At 43.0% G+C, this 15,372-nt stretch overlaps 2 protein-coding genes across 3 annotated transcripts in view; both read left to right on the top strand.

Annotated features, from left to right (window-relative positions):
- Positions 1 to 3,580, top strand: part of LOC139533579 (thyrotropin-releasing hormone-degrading ectoenzyme-like) — a 554,487-nt gene extending 550,907 nt beyond the window's left edge. For both annotated transcript variants that reach the window (XM_071331728.1, XM_071331726.1), the window contains one exon: positions 1,842 to 3,580. In XM_071331728.1, coding sequence (XP_071187829.1) covers positions 1,842 to 1,985 — 144 coding nt within the window. In that variant the 3' untranslated portion in view covers positions 1,986 to 3,580. The remainder of the gene's footprint in view (positions 1 to 1,841) is intronic.
- A 2,519-nt stretch (positions 3,581 to 6,099) lies between these two features.
- Positions 6,100 to 6,723, top strand: LOC139534854 (uncharacterized). Its single transcript, XM_071334307.1, has one exon. It carries the CDS (start codon positions 6,100 to 6,102, stop codon positions 6,721 to 6,723), a length of 624 nt encoding a protein of 207 aa, XP_071190408.1.
- Positions 6,724 to 15,372: the final 8,649 nt, after the last annotated feature.

Genomic DNA, 15,372 nt, shown 5'->3' with positions numbered 1-15,372 from the left:
AACCGGCTGATAACTGAGACCTGCAGCCTGTTTGCGGGACAATAACCGGCTAATAACATGTCATGACCTCCACCGCCCTATCTGGACCAGAGATATTTTGTCTTCTTTCTTAAACATTATTTCATTCTGTAATGACCACAAGTGTCTCTGTTATCTTCCAATGTAATAATTCACAGCAAACGACATGTTTTTCTATTCAGCTAGGCCCAGATTCAGACTTAGGAAATCTATTACTTTATTTAGATTTTATTTACTTTTTTCCCCCCCAACTGGTAGTTACAGTCTTGTCCCATCTCTCCAATTCCCATACGGACTCGGGCGAAGCGAAGGTCGAGAGCCATGCGTCCTCCAAAACACAGCCCTGCCAAGCCGCTTCTTGACACACTGCCCTGCTAAACCAGGAAGCCAGCCGCACCAATGTGTCGGAGGAAACATTATACACCTGGTGACCGTGTCAGCGTGCATGCGCCCAGCCCGCCACAGAACGCGATGGGACAAGGACATCCCGGCCCGCCCAAACCCTCCCCTTACCCGGACAACGCTTGGCCGATTCTCTGCCGCCTCATAGGTCTCCCAGTCGCGGCCGGCTGTGACACAGCCTGGGATCGAACCAGTGTCTGTAGTGACGCCACTAGCACACTGCAATGCAGTTCCTTAGACTGCTGCGCCCCTCGGGAGGTGAAGATTCCTTTTTTATGTGTTTTTGATTCTCAGTAGTTGGTATTCAGACTTACCATATGCAGGTACTTAACTGACTTTGCAGGTGTGGCTCCCTTGCGGGCACTGAATACATTTAATTCAACAGCTGAAAACCCTCCCATATGATGCGCAAAAATATTTTCTCATTAAGTTGTCATTCAGTAGGGTTTTCAGTACATTTATCTGGTGCTATCTCTTTAAATAGTGTGTACTTTTAATTAGAATCTTCTTGGCAGAATATATATATTTGAGGAGAACAGGTTCAAAATAGGGATGGAAGAATGCCATCTACTGTGAATACACACATGTTCCTCTCCTTTCCAGCACCAATTGGTAAATCTATAAATTATCAGATGTTGTAGATTATTTAAGGTTAGGAGAAGATAAATGAATCAAACATAAACATGGTTGGAGAGCCTTTACGCATTAAAATATATTGGTGAACCTAAAAAACTGACTTACATAACGATTCAAACAAGGCTACATGTCCCAAATTATTGCACAACTTGTCATCTTCCGTTTAATATGATCCACTATTGCTAGCGACCCTCAGGAACAACCACACTGACGTGACAAAATACAGACAGGTAAATTAACGATGATTAACGATGATCATGATGGAATGATGTCAAATGTAGGCTGCAGAATATAGAATAAAGTGGCAGTTTTTTTCTCTCACTTGGAACCCGACAGGTTGTTCGACCTTATTCATCGTTTTACTTGCGTTTAAAGGCGGTGTAATTATGAGGGAATTAAATCAAGGTCAGAATACGGCGGCATATCTGAAGACAGACCTCCACCACACCTCAGTTTCTTTGCTCTCCACCCCAAACGCGTACCTTTTCCCCACGCATAAATTCAAGGTCAGAATACACGCAGAAAGAAAAGCGCGTGAAAAGGAAATAAAGTTACATTTACGTGCGCGTAACTCTGGTCTGAATTCTTCCCCCCTACAGCTTTGTTTTATATGAAGATGGGTCTAACGTTTGAATTATTACCCTGTGCCAGAAGGCACTTTAAACGTATCTAGATTACCTAGACACTAGATACACACAGTATCCTTTCCAACAGGTATGCTTGCTGATTGTTGCCTGGATTACCCTCATGTACCTGACTCTGTGTCTGTCTGTTACCTTCTTCAGCTGAAGGAGTTTATCCAGATCAGTGGAGGTGGAGCGGGGCCAGCGTTGGCCCGGGCCGTGGAGATCGTGGAGGCCAACGTGAGATGGCACAGTCTCTACCAACGCCAGATCTTCCAGTGGCTAAGGAAGTCTCCCAACGGTTAACACACAGCCAACAGGGTTCAGCCCAAGCATGGTATCTCTCTGAAACTATTACAGACCCAACAACATCATGAATATGTTAATTTGAATTGCAAAATAAGACATTTCCCCACCTCCCCTCCAAAAAACTTGATGAGAAAGTCACTGGTAAACCGGAGAGAGAGGGAACAGTGAAGACGGACGATGTGATTGGCTCATATGACCTTAGTCTGACCGTCCGTCGAAGGTGGATTTGATATAAATATTGCATGGTGCCATTCATCTCCAGTGACAGTTTTCTTTTTCCAACGCATGGTTTTCACCCCTCCTCTGATTGGTTTTCCACTAAGCTGACCCCTGTGACCTTTTCAATGACCTTTGAACCTCCGGTCAACTCTTAGTAGCCTATGAGGAGAAAGACAAAACGAGCTACAAGAGGCACAGGAAGAGGACCTGGCGGCAATATGATACAACTGTGACAAGCACAAGTATTATCATTTTTTTGTTCAATGATGACAATCATTATTTCGATTGGGACAAAAGCAAATAGGAATTATAACGTAATTAAATAATATGTGTACCTAAACGGTTTGGACCTTTAACCTTCTCTTCTGAGCCATACTGAGGTGGACTTTGTGACGTCTGGAACATTTAGACGGGGGACCTGGCGACTGAAGTGATGTTCATTGTTGTGCGTGATGTGTTCCATAATAACTTCTCCTCCTTCCTCATCCAATAGGGTTACCCTAAATGACACTAAGCCAGGGGGACTCTGCAGAACCCAGGAGGCAGGTTGGGAGCAGGAACAAGGTGACTCCCCATAACCCCGAAGGAGTCACTATTGATTATTGATCGATTATCGTTAAATAACATCATTTATATTTGCTGATTGCACTGGAGTGTCCTTGGATTATACCGTCTTGGTGTTTGAGTGAAAATAAAAATAAAACTGTTGTGAGTTGCGGGTGATATTTTGTGTGCAAATGGTCCACGTTGCTGATGGGACTGAGAGCCAGTGGATACAGCCTGTGTGAGGCCACGGTGTAGTAATGATGCCATGTAGAAACTTACCTTGTTTTGCTCAAACGTCATGCTTTGGTTTTCATGTGCCGCTAATTACTTTTAAAAAGTTTCACTCAGAAACCGTGTCTAAGCAAACGCAGAGGAAATGTGCACCGATATTCCTGACAGATATTACTAGTTTTGTTGCTACCCTGCAAAGCCCAGTAAACTTAACAGGCCGATGCTAACAGCTAGCTGGATATACTCTGTGGACTCGTTTCATGAAGAATAGAACATAATAATGAGTTTTTACTGTTGACACTTGGCTGGTAGAGCAAATCCCCGTTGGGTTTTACTGGGGAGTCCATTGCTCATATTTTCTGTGTAAAAGTCAGTGCTATTTATATCCTCTTCGGCTAATCCTTGATACTGTAGACCTCAAGAAGAAAACAGTTGCAGCCCTTCACCATCTTTTCCTTTCTTGTTGTTGTTTTGATGTATTAAAAAAGCTTCTTTTTTTTCTAAATGAGGGACAATATTGTTCTGTGTTTTGAGCAGAGCAGCAATGGGATTTTAACGCTGACGAATAAATTATTTTGTACAGTAATGCAACGCTACCTGACTGTGTCTGTCATTATGTGTGAGAGAGAGAGAGAGAGAGAGAGACCGAGAGAGAGACCGAGAGAGAGAGAGAGAGAGAGAGAGACCGAGAGAGAGAGAGAGAGAGAGAGACAGATACAGAGAGAGAAAGAGACAGAGAGAGAAAGAGACAGAGACAGATACAGAGAGAGAGAGAAAGAGACGGAGAGAGAAAGAGACAGAGACAGAGAGAGACAGAGAGACAGAGAGACAGAGAGACAGAGAGACAGAGACAGTTACAGAGACAGAGAGAGAGAAAGAGACAGATAGAGAGAGAGAGAGAGAGAGAGAGAGAGACCGAGACAGAGAGAGACAGATACAGAGAGAGAGAGACAGAGACAGAGAGAGAAAGAGACAGAGAGAGACCGATAGAGAGAGAGAGACAGAGAGAGAGAGAGAGAGAGAGAGAGATAGTTTGTGTTTGCTATGCACTACAATTCCATTTTGTCTTGATGGACCAATTCTCAAGGAACAAAAAGGAACGTGTGAGGAAAAGTGTTGGTCATTTTACTTGCTGAAGTAAGTCATACGGTAAATTTTAGAGATCACCAACTAGATTCATAAAGGTATTGATACATGATCTGCAATGGACAACAGAGCTTTGAGTGGCCTTCAACAGTGATAAATTAAGATTGAAGATGATATACTTAGATGTATTTTTCATGATTCGTGCATATTTATTTGTCATTCAGTACTCGCCTTACTCTGTCACCTTGTAGAATGTATGAGTATAATGATTTCTCTATGTAATCCAGTATTATTAAGGCATATTTGTTTTCCCAAAATGAAGTCTGTAAAAGTCATTTAGAAATACAGTGCATTCGGGAAAGTATTCAGACCCCTTGACTTTTTCCAAATTTTGTTACGTTACAGCCTCATTCTAAAATAATGAATGGCTTGTCTCATTAATCTACACAGAATACCCCATAAATACACAGCAAAAACTGTTTATTATACATTTTTGCAAATGTATTTTTGCATTTTTGCAAATGTATTAAAAATTAAATGGAAATATAACATTTACATAAGTATTCAGACCCTTTACTCAGTACTTTGTTGAAGCACATTTGGCAGTGATTACAGCCTTCAGTCTTCTTGGGTATGACGCTACAAGCTTGGCACACCTGTGTTTGGGGAGTTCCTCCCATTGTTCTATGCAGATCCTCTCGAGCTCTGTCAGGTTGGATGGGGAGCGTCGCTGCACAGCTATTTTCAGGTCTCTCCAGCGATGTTTGATCGGGTTCAAGTCTGGGCTCTGGTTGGGCCACTCAAGGACATTCAGAGACTTGTCCCGAAGCCACTCCTGCATTGTCTTGGCTGTGTGCTTAGGGCCGTTGTCCTGTTGGAAGGTCAACATTCGCCCCAGTCTAAAGTCTTGAGCGCTTAGGAGCAGGTGTTCATCAAGGATCTCTCTGTACTTTACTCCGTTCATCTTTCCCTCGATCCTGACTAGTCTCCCAGTCCCTGCTGCTGAAAATAATCCCCACAGCATGATGCTGCCACCACCATGATTCACCGTAGGGATGGTTCCAGGTTTCCTCAAGACGTGGCGCTTGGAATTCTGGCCAAAGAGTTCATCTTGATGTCATTAGACCAGAGAATCTAGTTTCTCATGATCTAAGAGTCCTTTAGGTGCCTTTTGGAAAACTCCAACCAGGCTGTCATGTGCCTTTTACTGAGGAGTGGCTTCCGTCTGGCCACTCTACCTTAAAGGCCGGATTGGTGGAGTGCTGCAGAGATGGTTGTCCTTCTGGAAGGTTCTCCCATCTCCACAGAGAAACTCTGGAGCTCTGTCAGAGTGACCATCATGTTCTTGGTCACCTCCCTGACCAAGGCCCCTCTCCCATGATTGCTCAGTTTGGCCGGGCGGCCAGCTCTAGGAAGAGTCTTGGTGATTCCAAACTTTTTCCATTTAAGAATGGTGGAGGCCACTGTGTTCTTGGTGACCTTCAATGCTGCAGAAATGTTTTGGTACCCTTCCCCCAGATCTGTGCCTCAACACATTCCTGTCTTGGACCTCTACAGACAATTCCTTTGACCTTATGGCTAGGTTTTTGCTCTGACATGCACTGTCAACTGTGGACCTTATATAGACAGGTGTGTGCCCTTTCCAAATCATGTCCAATCAATTTAATTTACCACAGGTGGACTCCAATCAAGTTGTAGAAACATCTCAAGGATGATTAATGGAAACAGGATGCACCGGAGCTCAGTTTCGAGTCTCATAGCAAAGGGTCTGAAGACTTATGTAAATAAGGTATTTCTCTTATATTGTACATTTTCAAAAAAATTATAGATATTTTTTTTTGCTCTGTCATTGTGGGGTACTGTTTGTAGATTGATGAGGATTTTTTATTTATTTAATCCATTTTAGAATACGGCTGTAACGTAACAAAATGAATTGCACGGTATTTGACCTATACAGACACACACCAGTTTGCATCTTTTCTAGTCTTCCTTCTTATTCCGACTCAGGGAATTTACGCCTTTCCTACACATGCCTTTCCTACACATGCCTTTCCAACACATGCCTTTCCTACACATGCCTTTCCTACACATGCCTTTCCTACACATGCCTTTCCTACACATGCCTTTCCAACACATGCCTTTCCAACACATGCCTTTCCAACACATGCCTTTCCTACACATGCCTTTCCTACACATGCCTTTCCTACACATGCCTTTCCTACACATGCCTTTCCTACGCATGCCTTTCCTACACATGCCTTTCCTACACATGCCTTTCCAACACATGCCTTTCCTACACATGCCTTTCCTACACATGCCTTTCCTACACATGCCTTTCCTACACATGCCTTTCCAACACATGCCTTTCCTACACATGCCTTTCCTACACATGCCTTTCCTACACATGCCTTTCCTACACATGCCTTTCCTACACATGCCTTTCCTACACATGCCTTTCCTACACATGCCTTTCCAACACATGCCTTTCCTACACACGCCTTTCCAACACATGCCTTTCCTACACATGCCTTTCCTACACATGCCTTTCCTACACATGCCTTTCCTACACACGCCTTTCCAACACATGCCTTTCCTACACATTCCTTTCCTACACATGCCTTTCCTACACATGCCTTTCCTATGCTCTTCTTAGTACTGTAGTTGGTATAGAGCCCCACAGTGGAGGTGTCATAATACCCATAAAACCTGGTGTTCAAACCTGGTGGTCAAACAGTGGCTAGTAATACGAGTATCACTAACCACTTTAAACAATGCCACTTAATATAATGTTTACATACCCTACATTACTTATCTCATATGTATATGTATATACTGTACTCGATACCATCTACTGCATCTTGCCATCTTTATGTAATACATGTATCACTAGCCACTTTAAACTAGATGATAGGAACACTGTAACCAATTGTCAGCAAGTTTCAACCACGAAATTAAAAAAACACCACTTTTCCATAAACAAGCTCTAAATCGTGTTTGGTGCACTCTGGAAGTGACATTTTTGCAGTACTGTTTAAACTAGATGATAGGAACACTGTAACCAATTTTCAGCAAGTTTCAACCATGAAATTGAAAAAACGCCCATTTTCAGGAAATGGAACAACGACACTGACAAGAGGAAATAAAGGTAAACGGAATGAAATGATGCAACATGTAAACTACCAATGAAAGAAAACAAACACTAAAGTGACAGTTATAAACGTACAAGGATGTGGGTACGACTAACGGTGGCTCCTGATAGTGTCTAATATTTAACATGATAGGGATGTGGGTACGACTGACGGTGGCTCCTGATAGTGGCTAATATTTAACATGATAGGGATGTGGGTACGACTGGCGGTGGCTCCTGATAGTGGCTAATATTTAACATGATAGGGATGTGGGTACGACTGGTGGTGGCTCCTGATAGTGTCTAATATTTAACATGATAGGGATGTGGGTACGACTGGTGGTGGCTCCTGATAGTGGCTAATATTTAACATGATAGGGATGTGGGTACGACTGGTGGTGGCTCCTGATAGTGGCTAATATTTAACATGATAGGGATGTGGGTACGACTAACGGTGGCTCCTGATAGTGTCTAATATTTAACATGATAGGGATGTGGGTACGACTGGTGGTGGCTCCTGATAGTGGCTAATATTTAACATGATAGGGATGTGGGTACGACTGGTGGTGGCTCCTGATAGTGTCTAATATTTAACATGATAGGGATGTGGGTACGACTGGTGGTGGCTCCTGATAGTGGCTAATATTTAACATGATAGGGATGTGGGTACGACTGGTGGTGGCTCCTGATAGTGGCTAATATTTAACATGATAGGGATGTGGGTACGACTGGTGGTGGCTCCTGATAGTGGCTAATATTTAACATGATAGGGATGTGGGTACGACTGATGGTGGCTCCTGATAGTGGCTAATATTTAACATGATAGGGATGTGGGTACGACTGACGGTGGCTCCTGATAGTGGCTAATATTTAACATGATAGGGATGTGGGTACGACTGATGGTGGCTCCTGATAGTGTCTAATATTTAACATGATAGGGATGTGGGTACGACTGGCGGTGGCTCCTGATAGTGTCTAATATTTAACATGATAGGGATGTGGGTACGACTGGTGGTGGCTCCTGATAGTGGCTAATATTTAACATGATAGGGATGTGGGTACGACTGACGGTGGCTCCTGATAGTGTCTAATATTTAACATGATAGGGATGTGGGTACGACTGGTGGTGGCTCCTGATAGTGGCTAATATTTAACATGATAGGGATGTGGGTACGACTGGTGGTGGCTCCTGATAGTGGCTAATATTTAACATGATAGGGATGTGGGTACGACTGGTGGTGGCTCCTGATAGTGTCTAATATTTAACATGATAGGGATGTGGGTACGACTAACGGTGGCTCCGGTTATAAACGTCCGGTATGGTGGTACGACTAACGGTGGCTCCGGTTATAAACGTCCGGTATGTGGGTACGACTAACGGTGGCTCCTGATAGTGGCTAATATTTAACATGATACAAATTGTGAAATAAAAACATAGATAACCTGGGGCATGTAGTTAAACCATTCTAAAGCTCATACATCATCTGGGCAGGTTCAGCCCTACAGGAGACTATAGCTCATACATCATCTGGGCAGGTTCAGCCCTACAGGAGACTATAGCTCATACATCATCTGGGCAGGTTCAGCCCTACAGGAGACTATAGCTCATACATCATCTGGGCAGGTTCAGCCCGGTAGGAGACTATAGCTCATACATCATCTGGGCAGGTTCAGCCCTACAGGAGACTATAACTCATACATCATCTGAACAGGTTCAGCCCTACAGGAGACTATAGCTCATACATCATCTGGGCAGGTTCAGCCCGGTAGGAGACTATAGCTCATACATCATCTGGGCAGGTTCAGCCCTACAGGAGACTATAGCTCATACATCATCTGGGCAGGTTCAGCCCTACAGGAGACTATAGCTCATACATCATCTGGGCAGGTTCAGCCCTACAGGAGACTATAGCTCATACATCATCTGGACAGGTTCAGCCCTACAGGAGACTATAGCTCATACATCATCTGGGCAGGTTCAGCCCTACAGGAGACTATAGCTCATACATCATCTGAACAGGTTCAGCCCTACAGGAGACTATAGCTCATACATCATCTGGACAGGTTCAGCCCTACAGGAGACTATAGCTCATACATCATCTGAACAGGTTTAGCCCTACAGGAGACTATAGCTCATACATCATCTGGGCAGGTTCAGCCCGGTAGGAGACTATAGCTCATACATCATCTGGACAGGTTCAGCCCGGTAGGAGACTATAGCTCATACATCATCTGGACAGGTTCAGCCCGGTAGGAGACTATAGCTCATACATCATCTGGACAGGTTCAGCCCGGTAGGAGACTATAGCTCATACATCATCTGGACAGGTTCAGCCCGGTAGGAGACTATAGCTCATACATCATCTGGACAGGTTCAGCCCGGTAGGAGACTATAGCTCATACATCATCTGGGCAGGTTCAGCCCTACAGGAGACTATAGCTCATACATCATCTGGGCAGGTTCAGCCCTACAGGAGACTATAGCTCATACATCATCTGGGCAGGTTCAGCCCTACAGGAGACTATAACTTGGGTCTCAATTTCATCCACGCAAATTATGAGGGTTCACAATTACAATTCGGAAATAACGGCCCAGCTATTAAGAGCCTACTTCACTGTGGAAAAAGGGGCCGCAATACATGTCCTGTTGACATGATTTTCAGTTTGCTTCCATATGGCTGGTTTCACATTGGTCATGATTTCCAGTTTGCTTCCATATGGCTGGTTTCACATTGGTCTCCAGGGATTATAAGAAAAATGTATCTAAAACAGCTACTATCTGTATTTACAATCCCTTTCTCTAAACTGATTACTCATTTATACAGATCTTATCAACAGCTCTCATCCATTTATAAATTACAGGGGATGGAGAATGTTTTTTTTTTACCCCCTTTATCGATCTTGTGTCATTGCTGCAACTCTCCCCAATGAACTCGGGAGACGAAGGTCGAGACACGAGTCCTCCGAAACATGACCCGCCAAACCGCACTTCTTAACATCCACCTGCTTAACCCGGAAGCCCGCCGCACCAATGTGTCAGAGGAAACACCGTTCAACTGATGACGATGTCAGCCTGCAGGCCTCTGGACCGCCACAAGGAGTCGCTAGAGGGCGATGAGCCAACTAAAACCCCCGCCGGCCAAATCCTCCCCTAACTCGGACGACGCTGGGCCAACGGTGCGCCACCTTATGGGACTCCCGATCACGGCCGGGTTGTGACACAGCCTAGGATCGAACCCAGGACTCCCCTAGAGCTGTGATGCAGTGCTTTAGACCGCTGCACCACTCGGGAGGCCCCAGAATGCTGTTATTTCTATCGGACAAAAAGAAAGTAGATTATCTTTTCCACTTGGAACTGGCAGGTTGACCTCCTTCATGGGTTCCTGGTGTGTAAAGGTGGTGGAATAATGAGGGAGTTTAGTGAACGTCAGAATAGAACGTGTCTGTAGATACAACTCCATAAAAACTTCATTTCTTTGATCTTCACCCCAAATGAATAGCGGGTTAATAACATGCTAATCTCATGCTTAAGGTCATGGTCAGAATATGCGTAGAGAGAAAAGTGCATAAAAAGGGAATTACGTTCCATTTACCCACACTTAACTCTGGTTGGAATCGGCCCCATGGGCATAGATACTATACCTGTTTTCTCCCTCATGGTTAGCCCCGTATAAAGAGCCTTTCACCACACAGAAAGTTTATCTCCCTCCTACCACTACCCAGTATCTCCTAACATCACACAGAGAGTTTATCTCCCTCCTACCACTACTAACTAACTTTTAACATCACACAGAGTTTATCTCCCTCCTACCACTACCAACTAACTCTTAACATCCCACAGAGTTTATCTCCATTTACAACTACCCAGTATCTCCTAACATCACACAGACAGTTTATCTCCCTCCTACCTCTACCCAGTATCTCCTAACATCACACAGAGAGTTTATCTCCCTGCTACAACTACCCAGTATCTCCTAACATCACACAGATAGTTTATCTCCCTACTACCACTACCCAGTATCTCCTAACATCACACAGAGAGTTTATCTCCCTGCTACAACTACCCAGAATCTCCTGACATCACACAGAGAGTTTATCTCCCTCCTACCACTACCCAGAATCTCCTAACATCACACAGATAGTTTATCTCCCTGCTACCACTACCCAGAATCTCCTGACATCACACAGAGAGTTTATCTCCCTCCTACCACAACCCAGAATCTCCTCACATCACACATAGAGTTTATCTCCCTGCTACCACTACCCAGTATCTCCTAACATCACACAGAGAGTTTATCTCCTTGCTACCACTACCCAGAATCTCCTAACATCACACAGATAGTTTATCTCCCTACTACCACTACCCAGTATCTCCTAACATCACACAGAGAGTTTATCTCCCTGCTACAACTACCCAGAATCTCCTGACATCACACAGAGAGTTTATCTCCCTCCTACCACTACCCAGAATCTCCTAACATCACACAGATAGTTTATCTCCCTGCTACCACTACCCAGAATCTCCTGACATCACACAGAGAGTTTATCTCCCTCCTACCTCTACCCAGTATCTCCTAACATCACACAGAGAGTTTATCTCCCTCCTACCACAACCCAGAATCTCCTCACATCACACAGAGAGTTTATCTCCCTCCTACCTCTACCCAGTATCTCCTAACATCACACAGAGAGTTTATCTCCCTCCTACCACAACCCAGAATCTCCTCACATCACACAGAGAGTTTATCTCCCTGCTACCACTACCCAGTATCTCCTAACATCACACAGAGAGTTTATCTCCTTGCTACCACTACCCAGTATCTCCTAACATCACACAGAGAGTTTATCTCCCTCCTACCTCTACCCAGTATCTCCTCACATCACACAGAGAGTTTATCTCCCTGCTACAACAACCCAGTATCTCCTAACATCACACAGAGAGTTTATCTCCCTCCTACCTCTACCCAGTATCTCCTAACATCACACAGAGAGTTTATCTCCCTGCTACCTCTACCCAGTATCTCCTAACATCACACAGAGATGCTGCAGCAGTAGAGGAAGAAAATGAAACTGGGTACTTACAGAAATGTTTAGACAATCCATATCCTGATAATAATACATAATAACAACTCATAAAGACAGCATGCTTTAACAGCTCTCCTGTGGTATATAGAACGATTTAACAACTGTCCTGTGTTAGAATGGTATATAGAGGGATTTAACAGCTGTCCTGTGTTAGAATGGGACTGTATATAGAGGGATTTAACAGCTGTCCTGTGTTAGAATGGGACTGTATACAGAGGGATTTAACAGCTGTCCTGTGTTAGAATGGTATATAGAGGGATTTAACAGCTGTCCTGTGTTAGAATGGTATATAGAGGGATTTAACAGCTGTCCTGTGTTAGAATGGTATATAGAGGGATTTAACAGCTGTCCTGTGTTAGAATGGTATATAGAGGGATTTAACAGCTGTCCTGTGTTAGAATGGTATATAGAGGGATTTAACAGCTGTCCTGTGTTAGAATGGTATATAGAGGGATTTAACAGCTGTCCTGTGTTAGAATGGTATATAGAGGGATTTAACAGCTGTCCTGTGTTAGAATGGTATATAGAGGGATTTAACAGCTGTCCTGTGTTAGAATGGTATATTGAGGGATTTAACAGCTGTCCTGTTATCACCTCAGAGGTTTTGGGGAGCTTTCTAACAGATAAGTAGTTATTCCTACTATGATTCCTAATTTGGGCACATAGTATCAGATCTCTACAATACCAGGAAACACATAGTGTCAGATCTTTACAATACCAGGAAACACATGGTGTCAGATCTATACAATACCAGGAAACACATGGTGTCAGATATTTACAATACCAGGAAACACATAGTGTCAGATCTCTACAATACCAGGAAACACATAGTGTCAGATCTCTACAATACCAGGAAACACATAGTGTCAGATCTATACAATACCAGGAAACACATAGTGTCAGATCTTTACAATACCAGGAAACACATGGTGTCAGATATTTACAATACCAGGAAACACATAGTGTCAGATCTCTACAATACCAGGAAACACATAGTGTCAGATCTATACAATACCAGGAAACACATAGTGTCAGATCTTTACAATACCAGGAAACACATGGTGTCAGATCTCTACAATACCAGGAAACACATAGTGTCAGATCTCTACAATACCAGGAAACACATAGTGTCAGATCTATACAATACCAGGAAACACATAGTGTCAGATCTATACAATACCAGGAAACACATAGTGTCAGATCTATACAATACCAGGAAACACATAGTGTCAGATCTATACAATACCAGGAAACACATAGTGTCAGATCTCTACTACAATACCAGGAAACACATAGTGTCAGATCTCTACAATACCAGGAAACACATAGTGTCAGATCTATACAATACCAGGAAACACATAGTGTCAGATCTATACAATACCAGGAAACACATAGTGTCAGATCTCTACAATACCAGGAAACACATAGTGTCAGATCTCTACAATACCAGGAAACACATAGTGTCAGATCTTTACAATACAAGGAAACACATGGTGTCACATCTCTACAATACCAGGAAACACATAGTGTCAGATCTCTACAATACCAGGAAACACATAGTGTCAGATCTTTACAATACCAGGAAACACATAGTGTCAGATCTCTACAATACCAGGAAACACATAGTGTCATATCTCTACAATACCAGGAAACACATAGTGTCAGATCTCTACAATACCAGGAAACACATGGTGTCAGATCTCTACAATACCAGGAAACACATAGTGTCAGATCTCTACAATACCAGGAAACACATGGTGTCAGATCTTTACAATACCAGGAAACACATAGTGTCAGATCTTTACAATACCAGGAAACACATGGTGTCAGATATCTACAATACCAGGAAACACATAGTGTCAGATCTCTACAATACCAGGAAACACATAGTGTCAGATCTTTACAATACCAGGAAACACATAGTGTCAGCTCTCTACAATACCAGGAAACACATGGTGTCAGATCTCTACAATACCAGGAAACACATAGTGTCAGATCTCTACAATACCAGGAAACACATAGTGTCAGATCTTTACAATACCAGGAAACACATAGTGTCAGATCTCTACAATACCAGGAAACACATGGTGTCAGATCTCTACAATACCAGGAAACACATAGTGTCAGATCTCTACAATACCAGGAAACACATAGTGTCAGATCTCTACAATACCAGGAAACACATAGTGTCAGATCTCTACAATACCAGGAAACACATAGTGTCAGATCTCTACAATACCAGGAAACGCATGGTGTCAGATCTCTACAATACCAGGAAACACATAGTGTCAGATATCTACAATACCAGGAAACACATAGTGTCAGATCTCTACAATACCAGGAAACGCATGGTGTCAGATCTCTACAATACCAGGAAACACATAGTGTCAGATCTATACAATACCAGGAAACACATAGTGTCAGATCTCTGCAATACCAGGAAACACATGGTGTCAGATCTCTACAATACCAGGAAACACATAGTGTCAGATCTTTACAATACCAGGAAACACATAGTATCAGATCTTTACAATACCAGGAAACACATAGTGTCAGATCTTTACAATACCAGGAAACACATAGTGTCAGATCTCTACAATACCAGGAAAAACATAGTGTCAGATCTTTACAATACCAGGAAACACATAGAGTCAGATCTTTACAATACCAGGAAACACATGGTGTCAGATCTTTACAATACCAGGAAACACATGGTGTCAGATATTTACAATACCAGGAAACACATAGTGTCAGATCTATACAATACCAGGAAACACATAGTCAGATCTATACAATACCAGGAAACACATAGTGTCAGATCTTTACAATACCAGGAAACACATAGTATCAGATCTTTACAATACCAGGAAACACATAGTGTCAGATCTTTACAATACCAGGAAACACATAGTGTCAGATCTTTACAATACCAGGAAACACATGGTGTCAGATCTTTACAATACCAGGAAACACATGGTGTCAGATCTTTACAATACCAGGAAACACATAGTGTCAGATCTTTACAATACCAGGAAACACATGGTGTCAGATATTTACAATACCAGGAAACACATAGTGTCAGATCTTTAC

Source organism: Salvelinus alpinus, chromosome 11, assembly GCF_045679555.1.
Source record: "Salvelinus alpinus chromosome 11, SLU_Salpinus.1, whole genome shotgun sequence".
NCBI lineage: Eukaryota > Metazoa > Chordata > Actinopteri > Salmoniformes > Salmonidae > Salvelinus > Salvelinus alpinus.
Note: the sequence above shows the minus strand (reverse complement) of the source record. Positions and strands in the feature narration are given on the sequence as shown.

Coding starts and splice junctions, on each gene's coding strand:
- LOC139534854 (XM_071334307.1), top strand. CDS start 6,100: ATGCCTTTCCTACACATGCCTTTCCAACACATGCCTTTCCTACACATG.